Below are 15769 nucleotides of genomic sequence, written 5' to 3' on the forward strand. Positions count from 1 at the left end.
AAGATGGTGTGAGGTGTTGCAGCAGGTTTGGGTGTCAGTCAAGTCAATAAAACAGATCTCAATAAAACAGTTATCAGAGGACTATGTGTTCAGCTGGAACTTCTCCTGTATAAAACACAACTGGGTTTGAGACTCGTAGTGGTGAGTGTCAGAGGATCTCTACTGAAGGGGAGCGGATCTGTGTGGTTCTGATGGGGATGGAGCCCAGGGTGAGGAGAGGCAGGTGTGCATGGGGGAGGTGGTCAGAACGGAAGTGCCATCTGCTCCTATAGTGACCCAAAATAAATGTTCCCTCGAGCTGAAGAACAACACCAGCTTCAATCATCGTTTCATTTCTTATTAATGGTTCTGACATTGAACAACATGTAGATATTGAAATCTGTTTTATTGATAATTTAAAACAGTTCTGTTTTAATAAAAATGTGCTTTCTAAAACAACGACAGTCTACGACTAAGGAAATAAACGTTATGATAATTCACGTTTTCTTAATTCATAAGTGAAGATTCGGTGACTTTGAGGGTCCTGCGGAGGTGTCCGAACCGCAGTGATGCCCGAGAAACATTCTTCATCTAGTTTGACAGCTTGAGCGACGTCTCGCACAGCGAATGGCTGAGCAGGAGCCCCGTGACTCCTCCCACTGCAGACGTTGCGCGGTGGTGACGGTGCCAGGTGATACGGCTCCGCTCCAGTTCCGCGCGCCCCCGAGATGGATGCTGAGGAGAGGCGCGCGGGCGGGGCTGCTGTGTCTTGCAGAAATTCGATCACATCGTAAATGTGCGCGAGGGGAGCAGGACGGAGCAGGACGGACCCACATCGTAAACACTCGACGTGTCCAAATCCAGCAGACAGCAAAGACTTTTCCGCCATTTCGTCGCAGTAATGATTCTAAATGGACTGATTTTCTGCCATTTTAAGGAAAAAAATCAATTCTAAAAAAAATAATCGATAAACCTTAATATTTTTTTCTAGACATTTATTCTACCCGCGAGGTCGACCGAGACATAGAGTTAGTCTCGCGGACTCGGAGAGGGCTTACGAAATCGAACAAAACCGCCACCGACTGCATAGTTGTACTTGATCTGTGTCCAAAGTCATGGCGTGGCCCTGTATCACTCGGGCGTGCTGCATGGCCCGCTTCTGGAACCAGCTGGACAAGGCCGACATTGCAGTGCCTTTGGTCTTCACCAAGTACTCGGACGTGTCGGAGATGCAACATCTACAGCTGCATCCTCCACAGAAGCAGCTGGCGTTCCAACCCGGAGCCCACACGGTCGCCATAGAAACGCAGGCGGGTCAGACGGAGCCGGAGGTGGTGACCAGAGGCCCGGCCGCCCCAAACGACAACGCGTTAGGCTCGGTGATGCGCCAGGATTTCAAACACTGGAAAGTGCGTCCCGAACCCAGCTGCAAGCCCAAGAATGAGTACCACGGTCCGGAGGTTCCGTTCAACAACGAAACGCAGTACCAGAAGGACTTCAAGCCTTGGCCCATTCCGAAAAGGGGCGACCACCCCTGGATCCCCAAACCGCATCCGTCCATCTCAGCTGGAGACGACAGATCCCACACGGACATCGACAGCGGGGTCGAGAAGAGCGAAATAGCCGACAAAGAGAAAGAAGTAATGTCGAGCGAGAGGAAAAAGAGACAAGCAAAGAGAAGTGACAGGCTGTCCGAGAAGAGGGTGGTCATCCCTGCCGAACGGGAAAACGCACGAGAGGCCACTGCACCTGAGGGCAGAGGGCGCGCGGTCGTAGATGCCCTTAACAGGCAAATTAAAGAGGACGGGACTGCGAGCTCATACAGGTGAGCTGCTTCTGCGTTCACTCTGCTAACCTACATGTACTGACTGTGAAGATGGAACCTAAGAATCCCTCTGATTATACATGGGTTTATGAAAATCACATCTCATTGTGCTCTGGTTCATCTCATCTAATTGTGCTTAAGTTAGATCAATTCTGCATGCTAAGCTGGTCTGTCTCAGATACATGTGTTTGGAAGAGTGAATCTCAGATACATGTGTTCAGAAGTGCAAATCACATATATTGTATCATGTTTACAAGTGTGAATCTTAGATATGCCTGTTCAGAAGAGTGATTCTCACATGTGTATTGAAGTGTGAATCTCAGATAGATGTGCTCCAAAATGTGAATCTCAGAATCATGTGTTCATAGGTGTGAATCTCAGAATCATGTGTTCATAGTGAATCTCAGAATCATGTGTTCATAGGTGTGTCAACTACAAGTGTCTCAGAAGTTGTAGTTGTAGTTGTAATCTGGGCTCAGATCCCTTTTGAGTTCTGCCTTAGAGGTTTTTCAGCTATAAGTTAAGACGTCAGGTGTGATTGTGGAGTGATATGTGTGTGCATACACTCCAAAGTCACTTTTCTGTGAGTGTGTTTATACGTGTTTGTCTGGGGTTGTGTGTGATGAAGCAGCTCAGCTGTGTGTTAATCCATAAATGTGTTGTTGATGGCAGGAGATCAGGGGTGTGGGGTGTGTGTGTGTGTGTGTGTGTGTGTGTGTGTGTGTGTGTGTGTGCGCGTGCGTGCGTGCGTGCTGGATCACTGGGTCTCTTATATCCAGGAAAAGTGAGTGGACCTGGAGGCCCAGATGGTCCTGGATGGTTCTGTGTAACAGACGTGTTCTGTTGGATGGTTCTGTGTAACAGACGTGTTCTGCTGGATGTGTTCTGTGTAACAGACGTGTTCTGTTGGATGGTTCTATGTAACAGACGTGTTCTGCTGGATGGTTCTGTGTAACAGACGTGTTCTGTTGGATGGTTCTGTGTAACAGACGTGTTCTGCTGGATGTGTTCTGTGTAACAGACGTGTTCTGTTGGATGGTTCTATGTAACAGACGTGTTCTGCTGGATGGTTCTGTGTAACAGACGTGTTCTGCTGGATGGTTCTGTGTAACAGACGTGTTCTGTTGGATGGTTCTATGTAACAGACGTGTTCTGCTGGATGGTTCTGTGTAACAGACGTGTTCTGTTGGATGGTTCTGTGTAACAGACGTGTTCTGCTGGATGTGTTCTGCTGTCTCCCTGCTTGGAGTGCTGCCTGCTGCTGTCTCTTCATCCACATAATTATCATCCGCATAATTGTCATAATGTCTAGAAAAACGTGAATAGTTCAAACCCTCAGTGGTTGTGTCATGATAAAAAGTCCCTTTGTTATTTTTCCATCTTCATGAGAGCGATGTATTCAGAGATGTCAGCCACGTTTGGGGATGTCAACTCTCAGAAACTGTCAGGACCCGCCCCCAGATTTCTCTTGGGAGGAGAGAATTGGAGTGCTGTGACAGCTGTCTTTAATTAGCCCTCTTGCTGATTGGTCAAGATTGTTTAGTTGTTCTTTATAATTATAATTTTTTAATATAATTAGAATCTTCACATATGACAATTCTAGAGTATTTCAATACATGTAAGCCATTATGACATTGGTGTGTGTGAATTGATTGTAATAGATTAATTCTGTTTAAAAAGATTTGTTACATTTGAGAAAGGTTTGTGTTTGTGTGTATCTCTGTTTGCATGTGTGTGTGTGTTTTGTGCACTCAGATCTTTCAATCAAAACATCACATGAAGAATTATAGCACACTCACCCACACACACACACACACACACACACACACACACACACACACACACACACACACAAACATGCACACTCACCTACATATACACATACACACACATACAATAAATCCATGTTTTATAGACATTTCCATTCTGCATATGTAAACATTAATGTAATCTTCCCCAGGGAGTGTCAGCTCCACGGGTTGAACGGTGACCGAAATCAAACATCATAAGATTTGAATGGATTTCAGAAAGTGTTCTTCTTACAGAGGAAGTGGAGATATTTGCCACCTGTTAAAACTTTCCAGTTATCTGTAGGTTCTCCAGTGGGAAAAGGAACAAAGTTTTTCTGCTTCTTTATGAATATTCATTCTTCTGCTGCTCTGCAGTGTTTGAAAGCCGATTCAACTTGCTTCAGTGACCAGAAACAGAACTTTCATAAATGACAACTAGTAGGGCCAATGAGACTTCTCCTAAACGCTGTGTGCAAGGGGTTGTCCCTCCCACAGGCCGGGCCCCGCCCCCTCTCAGTGCCCCTCTCGGGGTTTCCTGTGTTTTGTGTCTTTTTTCATTGAAGCCGTTGGGCCACTGCAGGGCTGAAAACACAAACAGGTCAGAGGTCCCTGAGCTGTAACCTCCAACACGAACAGAGCGCTCTGTAACGTTGCGTCTCCTTCTGCGGGCCCCGGCTGGGCATGTGGTGATGGAGTCTTTGTAAAGTTCAGTAAAGGTAGTCCCGTGTTCTAATTATAAAGGTTTATTTATATAGCATGGCTTATTTCGATTGGTTACGTGATGTTCTGTCAGTTTGTATTGTTCTGCGTAACGTTTCATTGGTTAGTGTGTTATTACTATTGCTACTTCCTATTTCCTTTCGCTCTGGCAACAGTGTGGCTGGAACAATCCTGCCAAAATGGCACCTCCGTAAATAAACGAGAGAATTTGAGTATTTATGTGCTTCACTTCACAAAGGGATGCTGTACAGTCATGGGACCGCATGTGAATGTTCAAAGAGAGAGAGCGCATGTGTGTGTGTGTGTGTGTGTGCGTGTGTGTGTGTGTGTGTGTGTGTGTACACTGGTCAGATCACTTTCACTGATCTCATTGGGATTCTGTTGGGGTTTGGTGAGAATGAGGGAGAGACCCAGGGGAGCGTTAAAGCGAGGTCAGAACCGACACGGGACATGGTGCTGTGTTAACCCTGAGCTTATCCTGAGATATACCGGGACAGAAAACCACCCTTCTACCCGATCACTTACAGGAAAGATTCTACCGTCTTTGAGCTGTTTGTCGAGCACAGAACAGGATCTACAGGAGGTGTGGTGTTGCGGGGGCCGTCCGGTTCTCCACTCTGGGACCTTCTCTTCATGTTGCTCTACAATTACAATGCATCTCCATGGTGACGTGGCCATTCACAACAACTCACAAGTTGTGCAGCCTCAACTGGGCTGTAGTTATGGTCCACAGCCCAGGATCACGTGCACCAGAGTAGAGAGTGTCACAGCAATGGTACCTCGTTTGAGACTCTAGTAGCTATACTGTAGTCGCTAACACGCTGTGTAAGGTTACAGTATAAGCGTTAGGCTGTGGATGTGTGTTTTAGCCTGTGTTGCTAAGGCAATTTAGCTTCGGATCAGTACCAAGTACCCATGGTACATCAGAACACCAGCATCATTGTTACCACCCTCTACTGTATCTCCGTGACAACCAGGCATGAAGTGAACCATTTCTCTCATTCTTTCTCTTTCTTTGCCTGCCTCTCTCTCCCTCCTTCTCTCTCTTTCTCTCTCCCTCTCTCTCTCTCTCTCCATATCTCTCTCCCTCTTCTCCCTCAACAGTGCACTGTTCCTTATTCATGTAACATACCTCTCATTTCTCTCTCTATCTGGTAGGTGGCGTAACACTCTGAGCAAACTCTACCTCTATACTATACTATACTCTACCTCTATACTATACTATACTCTACCTCTGCTCCTACAGCAGGATGTGAATGCAGGCACTGCTGGCTTTGTTTGCATTGACATTGTAAAATTATACGTGCCCTGTAAATGTATACATGCATTGAGCTTTATCTGACTTGACTTGTGTTCCCATCAGTGAACTGTCTTCTCGGGAGGTCTCGGCTGCACTGAGCGGTTATAGATCACGGTCTGCCCAGCTGTACAGGGACAATTCACCAAATCAGCCTTATCTTACACCACCTCAGTGGGCTGTGTAGCCTCTGCCCTCTCTGAACCAAAGCAGACACTGTATATACTCAGTAATGAGTAGGGAAATTACTGTGACTGTGTTACTCTTAGTCTCTCTCTCTCTCTCTCTCTCTCTCTTTCTCTCTCTCTCTCTCTCTTCCCCCTCTCTCTATTTCTGAATATCAGTGTTCCTCTCTGTCCACGTGCAGTCCTGTGACTGCTTTGTGCGTTATCCCTATGGGACATTAATCACATTACCAGCAGCTGAGCCAACCACAGCTCCACTGGACTGAGCGCACAGCTGATGACTCCTGACTGGGCCAGCTACCAGGCTGCAGAATAAAACATTCATTTATTCACATCAAGCTCCCATTTGGCTGGTGCCTTGTGCAGTAATATAGGGACATACTGTAATTCCGTACTGTAAATGGTGCGTTTCATCCACTGCTCATACAGACTAAGCTTGATTTTTATTCGACGGTGCAGCTGAGGTTGTCCTATAGGGAGGAGCTTTGATATGATGCTTTAGAAAATGATCTGCCGTAATTGGCTGGTCCAGATGGGGGAGTGGTGCTTCCTTTCACCCAGCCCCGCCCCTTTCTCCCACTGGGAGAGTAATTGTGTTACCTAATCAATATGATCCCTGACCCTGCTGGTGTGGGTGGAGTGGGGAGGAGAGAGAGAGAGAGGGAAGACGAGTGATGTGTGTCTTCTTCTTTTTACTGTACTGTCATAGGCAGCCCAGCGTGTAGTGAAATGCTTGTATATAAACAAATTGTTTATTTATGACTGTGATGATGAATATGTATTACTCATCAGAAAAAGAGGGAGAGATAAAGTGAAAGAGAAAAAAAACAAATCTTTTCAAATACTGTTTGAACGTTGTAACCAAGAGAAGCTCTCATGCAGAACAGGAGAACACACCCATCCCAGACAAGAAAGGTCTGATTAATAATGTATTCAGCTCACAGACATTACAATAAAGTCAAGATTCAGAATTATTTAGTATGCTGTAATTATAATAGATGTAGTTACGAGAACTGTATTAATATGAGCTTTACATATGAGAACTTTGATTATGAGCTGTAGTTATGTGAGCTGTTATCAGTTGTAAGTATGCAAGCTGTAGATGTGAGATCTGTAGATGTGAGAACTGTAGATGTGAGAACTGTGATTAGGAGTTATGAGAGATATCGTTAGATCTGTAGTTATGAGTGATCTTATAAAGTGTAGCTATGTGAGCTGTAGAAAAGGGAGATACAGATATGTGAGCTGTAGTTCTGAGATTTGTAGATAAGAGAGTTGTAGACTGGCTCTTTGGTCTGGAGGTCAGAGCACATGTTTTGAAGAAACCCAGGTTGAAGAAACCCAGGTTGAAGACTTGGTGTTCTTGCTGCTAAATCTTTGCTAAAGAGCTGTACTGTAGCTATGAGACTCATCACCTCTGCTGTTTGTATTGCAGGACAGAGTTTAAAGCTTACACAGATGTGAAGCCAGTGAAACTGATCCGGGCGAAGCCTCAGTATCTGCCTCCGGATGGTAAGACCAACCTGGAGACCAGCTATAGCGCCACCTACAGGGGGGAGCAGGGAAAACTACAGCCTGCAGACAACAAGGCGCTAGAGAGGAGGAGAATACGAACACTGTACAGTGAACCATACATAGAGCCAAATAAGGTAAGAGTCAGCATATCAGTGTGTGTGTGTGTGTGTGTGTGTGTGTGTGTGTGTGTGTGTGTGTGTGTGTGTGTGTGTGTGTGTGTGTGTGTGTGTGTGTGTGTGTGAATTTGAAAAGCTCGTCATGTGGCAATAGCTGGTCTGCAGCCCTAGTACAGGATGTGTAAGTAAGGTCTGTTCAATAATTGAACCCTTCTATGAAGCCTTTGGCTCCGGTTTGGACCAGTTTAAAAGCTCCAGGGCCATCCTGCTGCAGTGATGTCCGCCTGCCTCGTTCTGGCTAGACAGACAGTCTACAGACTGTGTCTGTAGATAAGGGCAGTATCAGTAGCTCAGCAGCGCTGGAGGAGGAGGAGAGTGAGATGACCTCTGACTGGCATTTAGAGCTCTGCAAAAAACCCCAAATGAAACACCTGCTTCTGGAATCAGGGTTCACGTGTAGACTGCAGAAGTGCAGGCCTGAGTGCATCTTCTAGTCCGCTGACGGAGGAGTGCATGTCTTCACCCACCCTCCACCGCTTGTCCACTCAGGGCGACCGGACCAGCCTTCCCCGCACCAAGCCGAAGAAAGCCTCCTCGTCTGCTCCGCAGGCCAGGGTGACCAAGAAGTCCAAGGAGAAGCAGACGGCACGGGGCTCGAGGAAGAAGAGCTCCGAGAACCGTCCGCAAGCCCGGCCGGGCGACAAGGAGAAAAGTAAAGAGATGAACAACAAACTGGCTGAGGCAAAAGAGTAAAAACCATTGCACTTCTTCTTTATTTACCCTGGTCCCGCAGACGGGACGAAAGCCGCCAAGGCTGTGAAATCCATGAATTAAGAGGTTTTCCTTCATCAGATGGTGTCTGTAACCCCTGATCTCCTTTTCCATCTATCCTACCTTCTGTCTTATATTCTGTGTTCCTTCCTCGCTCTGTTTGAACATCTCTCTCCCCCAGCTGTCTCTCTTTGTCTCTCTGTCTCTCTTTGTCTCTCTCTGTTCTCCATGTGTCTCAGTCTTCTGTCTCAGTATGTGCATGTGTTTCTCTACCGCTCTCCCTCTCTCTCTTCTTCCCTCTCTGTCTCTCTTTCACCCTTTCTTTCCATTTCATTCTTTTATCTTTGTTCCTCTCTTTCTCTCTGTCACTCTGTCTCAGTGTATCTCTCCCTCTGTCTCTGTATGTCTTTCTGTCTCTCAGTCTCTCTCTCTCTCCCTCCCCATCTCTCTGGGGTCCCAGGGTTATTGTGGTTGTAAAATGTCAGGGCTTCTCTCCATTCTGCCCCTCGTCACGTGATCATCCATCGTTTGGGGATGTTTTGCATTTGCTACAGCTCCACCCACCATTCGCCCACTCTCCTTGTCTCCATGGCGAGGTTTCCATGGCAACCCCCCCCCCCTCTGGTTAGCCAATGGATGATTCCCAAGTGTTGCATGGAATGGCAGTTCTATATGGTTTCGCTTCCATCTGCACGGATTGCTGGGATGCATTTATCAAGGATTTCTAATGGTAACCCTGAACTATGTCCGACTGACTCTCTCAGATTGGTATTTGACATTAATTGTCCAGCATAAACCTTTAAGAAAACTTGTTAATATCTTTAAAAACCTTTGATAAATGTGCGGCTTGGGTATGATACTGTACTGACATGTTTGGTCTTGTTTCATTGATTATGAACAAGGCCCCAAGTGATACACCTCTCACCATCACTCTGGACCTCTGACTGTGTGTAATGTCTTTAATTTTTACATTGTTTCTGTAAACTACACAATACCACAAAATATAAAAATGTTATTAGAGCAACTGAAACTCAAAGATGTTTGTAATCAATAATCATCTCCTCCAAATGACGCTGGATTCCAGTTAACTATCAGGTCTTATGAGGAACATCTGGTTTCAGTCTTTCTTGCTTGGAGAACTGACTTAATTATGAATTATGGGTTTATGTGTAAATTTCTTTAGGAAAACTAGATCAGATGGTAAATGTTGTCATTAGACAATGGAATAAATGCTAAACTCAAGATGCAGTGACTGTAAATGAAGCCAATTTGAAATATTTTTGCCTTTTAATATGATGTGGAACATTCACTCAGACACACGCACACTCACACACATGCACACACACTCATACACACTCACATACTCACCCCCTCATACACACCTCAGACCCAGCTTCACGGCACCCTTCCGTAATATGATTAGCCTTAAATGACAGATGGCCAGTCTCTGCAGGTTACAGTGTCCAGAGATTAGCTTTAGCAATAAATCAAACATGGAATTGATATTCATAGGCATTTATTTATTATTAATGATGCTTTTGTGTGTGGTTCCCGTTGCACTGCTGGGCTGGGCGGTGCTGTAGTGTGTGGTTCCCCGTGGCGGTGCTGTAGTGTGGGGGTAAATAACGCTTCTCTCCCCTGACCAGCTCTCTGTGTTCTTCACTAGTTCCCTTGCACTGGTAAGTTGAACACAGCCTGGTCTCCCGCCATTCTGCATGGGTTTGTTTGTTTTTGTTTTCATGGTTTTTGTTTTGGTACTGATCATCCCCCCCTACATCCCCCCCCCCCCCCCCCCCCCCCCCACAATCCCTCACTTCTCTGACCTCCCTGACCCATTCAATTTGCTCAATTGATTGACATTCACTTGTACTTTACTAATACAAGTTCATGTTTAATCTATATCCATGGTTTTTGGCTTTGCCTGTACTGAGATGTGGTGAGACGCACCTTCACTGATGATGTCACACAGTCGTAACTAGCGCAGATGACCTCATACCTTCACTTTCACTGATGATGTCACACAGTCGTAACTAGTGCAGATGACCTCATACCTTCACCTTCACTGATGATGTCACACAGTCGTAACTAGTGCAGATGACCTCACACCTTCACCTTCACTGATGATGTCACACAGTCGTAATTAGTGCAGATGACCTCATACCTTCACCTTCACCAAGTTGTCAGCAGTCAGTTCAGTGAGTGAAGATGAGACATTTTGGTTCGTAGTGAACTCAACCTCTGACCCCTTGGTGACCACTACTGGAAGGGCTGGGACACTCTTTGCATTGCTTTACATTTCACACACTGTATCACCCTTCTGCCAGTCCTCTGTCTGTCTCTGCTCTCCTGCGTTTGAGAATTGATGCCCCTCCCCTGTCTCCTCCCCCTCTTCTGGCCCCGCCTTGTTTTTTCACTCTCTGTATTCCGAACTCTCCGTATTTTGTCTGACTGTTTTCTCACAGGCTTAGCTCCCTAGCCAGATTGGGAAAAAAGACCTTCATAATGATTAGCGCATAGATGCTCCTACTTCTAGAATCCTCATGTTTGGAAGGTTTGGAGTGCGTCTGAGAACCTCTGGCCCTGACTTACTAAGATCCCTTGCTAAGAATAATGAGTGTGAATTTGCGTGGGCTGTCCAGCAAATTGCATCTACAGTTAGTGGATATTTTGTGGGGATTTACAAAGAAATTCAGTGTGAATGACAATATGTAGATGTGGCTTTAGCTTGTTCTAATGTTCTCGGCAGCCATGGTGAGTTCAGATCTGCCAAGAAATTTGCAAACGTAAACTGAAACTAATCTGAAATGTAATTAGATGTGTTGACTAAACAGACAAATACTGGGATACAGGGCTAAATAAATATGGCAATGTGGGTAAAACAAAAGAAAGAAGACATTAAAACAAGTAATATTAAATCAGACTGTTAGATATTTATGTTAAATATACGTGTGTGTGTGTGTATGTATATATATATATATATATATATATATATATATATATATATATATATATATATATATATATATATATATATATATATATATATATATATACACAGAGCCGGAGTGGCTAATCGGGAGGTTCGGGAGGATTCCCGATGGGCCGGCTCATGTTTGGGCCGATTGGGATGGAAAAATAATTTATATATATATATATATATATATATATATATGTGTGTGTGTGTGTGTGTGTGTGTGTGTGTGTGTGTGTGTGTGTGTGTGTGTGTGCCTGCATTTCATTATTTTGGTTGTTCACACAGGTTACATTCTCCTTTCTCTTGGCCCCCTTGAGCAGCCCTCAGTATCCTCAAACCTGGAAATCACCTTTGCAGGTGGTAAATTAACTTGTTTTCATGGATGCTGCACTGGATTCTGCACTGTTGGGTTAAAACATGCCGAATTGTACATTCATTAAGGCAAACCCTCAAAACACATGAGGCCTGCCCTGCTCACAGATGCAGTCCTACATAGGTGCTGTTAGCGGTGCTGTTAGCGGTGCTTGGACAGGTTATTTTCTGCAGGTTTAAATCAAGTTTGATCCTGTTTACGTGATGCAAAAGCCTTACTAAGTCAGAGCCTCAGAGAGAGCTATTTGAATGTGAATATTGGAACAAATATGGAGTTCTTTGTGCCTTCTGGCCAGGGAGTTCAGGTGCTGGACTCAGCAGGTCTGGGGTCAGTGTGGCTGGGTTCAGCAGGTCTGGGGTCAGCAGGTCTGGGCTCAGTGCGGCTGGGGTCAGCAGGTCTGGGCTCAGTGCTGCTGGGTTCAGAAGGTCTGGGTTCAGCAGGTCTGGGCTCAGTGCTGCTGGGTTCAGAAGGTCTGGGTTCAGCAGGTCTGGGGTCAGCAGGTCTGGGCTCAGTGCTGCTGGGTTCAGCAGGTCTGGGGTCAGTGCATGGTACTGCATGGTGGGACCTGCAGTAGAAAATCCGGCCACAGAGGAAGAGGGAAGGTGTGAGGGACGGCGAGACAGACACGGGTCCTGACAGGGGACACACGTGTCCATCATCACGGGTCCTGACAGGGGATACACGTGTCCATCATCACGGGTCCTGGTAGGGGACACACGTGTCCATCATCACAGGTCCTGGTAGGGGACACACGTGTCCATCATCACAGTAAACTCTCGTGCTCAGCACTGGTGCTATCAGAGTCCATTTATCACTCATGCAGCGAGGCTGAAGTGTCACGCTGGGGTAGAAACATAACCTGTGATGTTTTCTCTGCTCTTTTCCCCTTTGCTTGCTAATAATCATCGAAAAAAAAGTTAATAAATGCAAACAGAAACAAAGGCGTGTTGGTGCATTTTGTCTAAGAGGTGGGCGGGTCTGGGAGTGGACGGTAGGTAAACGGGGGGACGTGTCTCGTGTCTCCCCTGTCTGCGTCTCTGTGTCCGTGTCACTGTTGTGTTTGCTGAGTGTGAGAGTCCACATGGAAGAGAACTCCCCTGTTTTACACAGTATGGCTCAGCCCGTGTTTATTTGGAAACAAGCACTGACATCCTTTGAAAACGGTGCATATTGCTGTGTGACAAGAGATCAGAAATATATTCATTTGCAACTGAGTCCAATATATTTCAGTGCATGTGTCATGGCTGTATGTACAGACCAGTAAAGGATGCCAGAAGCTGAGTTGCAGAATCACTTCTATCTCTCTCTCTCTCTCTCTCTCTCTCTCTCTCTGTGTGTGTGTGTGAACACTGAATTACTTAGGTCTCATCCCTGTAGTCAGTCAGTAATAGTGAAATGATTTTGTTTTACACAGGTTGCAGCAGTATTCCAGTAAGCAGCGTGCATACGTTACTGTCACCATGTCTTAATTGGCTTTCGTGCGTTTGTTGCAAAGTTTGAGGTGGATGTGTGTGAGTGTAATTCTCCCTGTGCACTGAGCTAACGGGTGACCTCTCCGTTCGTTTGAAGGGTTGTGCTAAAACAGTACCACTACATTCAGCTCTGCCAGCCCATCCGAGATATCGGGTGGGTGCAGACACTGAAGCAGCACCTGTGGCGATGTGCACTACCTGACCCCAGGTAACACACACCTGAGATCAGAAGAGCTTAAACCTCAGTCTCCACATGCACTCCACACACAGGACACCTTTCAGACTGTATTATATAAATCTATAGATTCTGTAGAATCCATAAATTCTATTGGAGGAAAGCGCCTTATTCATTAGCAAATGCTGTTTGTCATGATTTCATTTGATCCCCATGTCTTCTCTTCCATATGGAAATCTGGGGGAGGGTGGGGTGTGGGGGTTTGGGGGTGGGGGTTGGGGTGGGGTTCCAGGAGCAGGGCTGTTTGCTCTGATGTGTTGTGTTGGGTTTTTGTAGAGGAAGCGTGGGTCTTTTCTCTCTAGGATACCAGGGACTCAGTTTGTGTGTTGTCATGTTCTTAAAAGCTAATGCAGGATTCAGTATTCAGGATGGTTAGAGAGCCATATGCAGCAGTGTGTGGTTTGAATTCAGAATTTGAGACATTAAAGTTGTCTTACACTGGGAGGCGATGTGTTGTCAGGACTGTTATCATTTCAATCAAAAGTGATCTTAATGACTTAGCTTAATGACTTCTGATGTTAAATTGATTTATGGACCTTTGTTATTAAAGACTACAGGACTATATCAATAATACAAGTGTTTTATTTCAAGAAACGTGTTACAGAATCTTACAATTTGAAGGCTTTATTGTTGTCTTTAGTGTAGACAATTTTCATAACCTTGACGTGAGAGGTGGTCTTCCTGACGTGGGAATGTAGGGTGGCTAAGGAGTTTATTTCGTAGCTCACAGGTATTGGGGATTCTTTGGCAGTAATACCATATTGGGTGTCTGTGTTTGTGTTGTAATCTAAAAGCCTGTTTTGCCTTGAACAACCTGATGTTCAGGTATGTTTTAATCCCGAAACAAGTTAAAACATTGGCTTGTTTGGATTGTTGACATTTTGCACGATTTCCTAAAGTCCATGAGGTCTCTGTTATGCAGGACAGATCTTTCTTATCTTTAATACCTACTTCAGAGTACTGATCTGTACTACTAGTACTGATCTGTACTACAAGTACTGATCTGTTCTACAGTGACAACAATTTCAATAGCTGTAAATGAAAACAACTTCTCCACCCTCTGAACCCTCGGGATGTTCAAAGCTATATATTTGTTTGTGACTCACCTTTAGGATAAAGTGCTTCATCTTGTCTCTGTCTTTCTCTGTCTTTCTTTCTCTCTCTCCCTCATTTTCTCTCTCTTCTCCTCCTCCATCTCCTCTTCGTGCTTCGGCCCCCTCCACGACATCCTAACGCTCTGCTGCCCCCTAGTGACGTGGAGTCTTCGGTTGGACGGGTCAGTGATTATTATTCCCCGGGTACCTCTGGAAGAGACCCAGAGTCACTGGTGGAGCGAGCAGAACCACGCAGCAAAGCAGTAGTGCGCTTCGCACCCAACGTCAAGTTCTGACCCAGACCAGCACAAGGACATTCACCTGCCCCGCTCCCCCGAGGGGAAGGACTGAGAGAGAGAGAGAGAGAGAGAGAAAGATATGGACAAAGAGAGTTTCGTGGGTTAAGCTACAAGTACTGTATGTAATATAGTCTGATTATTATTATATAACACTGTATGTATATATGTAATATATTCTAGTTATGAAAACCATCACCTCCCTTTGACAAGATTGTGCACAGACTGTTTGCAAAATTTAAACGGTGCTAAAAGTTTCTGTCACACTCCAAGAATATTTAGAGAAGCCACTCCCACCAGTAACTGGCTCCTTAAGGCAAATCGTCACCATGCAAAACTCAAACGTGAATGAATAAAGTAGCGAGTTACTCTGAATCCTGCTGTCTCTCCTCTTCATCACCGCATCTTCCAGATTAAACCACAATTACAGCACCGCACTGCTCAATGTTCTGAATACTGGGCTGTGTTTCAGTACTGTCTCTGTGTTCTGAATACTGTGCTGTGTTTCAGTACTGCCTCAGTGTTCTGAATACTGTGATGTGTTTCAGTACTGCCTCAGTGTTCTGAATACTGGGCTGTGTTTCAGTACTGCCTCTGTGTTGTGAATACTGTGATGTGTTTCAGTACTGCCTCGGTGTTCTTAATACTGTGCTGTGTTTCAGTACTGCCTCTGTGTTCTGAACGCAGTGTTACAGCACACTGTACCACTATTACACACTACCTAATACAGTACGACTATTACACACTTCCTTAGACAGAATGACTATAACACACTACATCATACAGTACGACAACTACACACTTCCTTAGACAGTACAACTTAGACTATTTTAGAAGATTTGTCCTCTGGTACAGTATTAATATCACTTCCTCTATTCTCTTGACAGTATGAGCCCTTCCCAGTTAGCATGGGTAGAATTTCACAACTGTCAAAGTAGATTTTCACACATAACTGACATAAACCAATAACTGCAATACTTATTTACATTATTGAATTACTATACGAGACGTTATGGTCCATGATTACATTACAGAATAACTGTCAGAAAACCCTATAACCTCCAACAGCAGGTAACACTGAGCTGTTACCATAAAGATGCCTTACCTTAGCAATTCAAGGAACTGCC

General features: G+C 45.1%; 1 protein-coding gene and 1 long non-coding RNA gene across 5 annotated transcripts; one reads left to right on the forward strand and one right to left on the reverse strand.

Annotated features, from left to right (window-relative positions):
• The first annotated feature begins 685 nt into the window (after positions 1–685).
• Positions 686–15015, forward strand: map6a (microtubule-associated protein 6a). Of its 4 annotated transcripts, none has more exons than XR_013133640.1 (5): positions 686–1804; positions 7232–7445; positions 7977–8176; positions 12463–12536; positions 14504–14621. XR_013133640.1 is itself a non-coding variant. In XM_077019460.1 (5 exons), exons 1-5 carry the CDS (start codon positions 1095–1097, stop codon positions 14640–14642), a joined length of 1374 nt encoding a protein of 457 aa, XP_076875575.1. In that variant the 5' UTR covers positions 686–1094. The 4 variants fall into 4 exon arrangements, 3 of the variants coding, with proteins under 3 accessions (XP_076875575.1, XP_076875576.1, XP_076875577.1); XM_077019460.1 differs by lacking the exon at positions 12463–12536 and adding an exon at positions 13115–13225 and having other exon boundaries at positions 14504–14642; XM_077019461.1 differs by lacking the exon at positions 12463–12536 and having other exon boundaries at positions 14504–15015.
• On the reverse strand, positions 11720–14555 carry LOC143525459 (uncharacterized). The gene is made up of 2 exons (XR_013133641.1): positions 14359–14555; positions 11720–12282 (listed from the first exon to the last, which is right to left on the reverse strand). It is a non-coding gene; the product is annotated as an uncharacterized LOC143525459 (long non-coding RNA).
• Positions 15016–15769: the final 754 nt, after the last annotated feature.

This window comes from Brachyhypopomus gauderio, chromosome 10, assembly GCF_052324685.1.
Source record: "Brachyhypopomus gauderio isolate BG-103 chromosome 10, BGAUD_0.2, whole genome shotgun sequence".
NCBI classification, from domain to species: domain Eukaryota; kingdom Metazoa; phylum Chordata; class Actinopteri; order Gymnotiformes; family Hypopomidae; genus Brachyhypopomus; species Brachyhypopomus gauderio.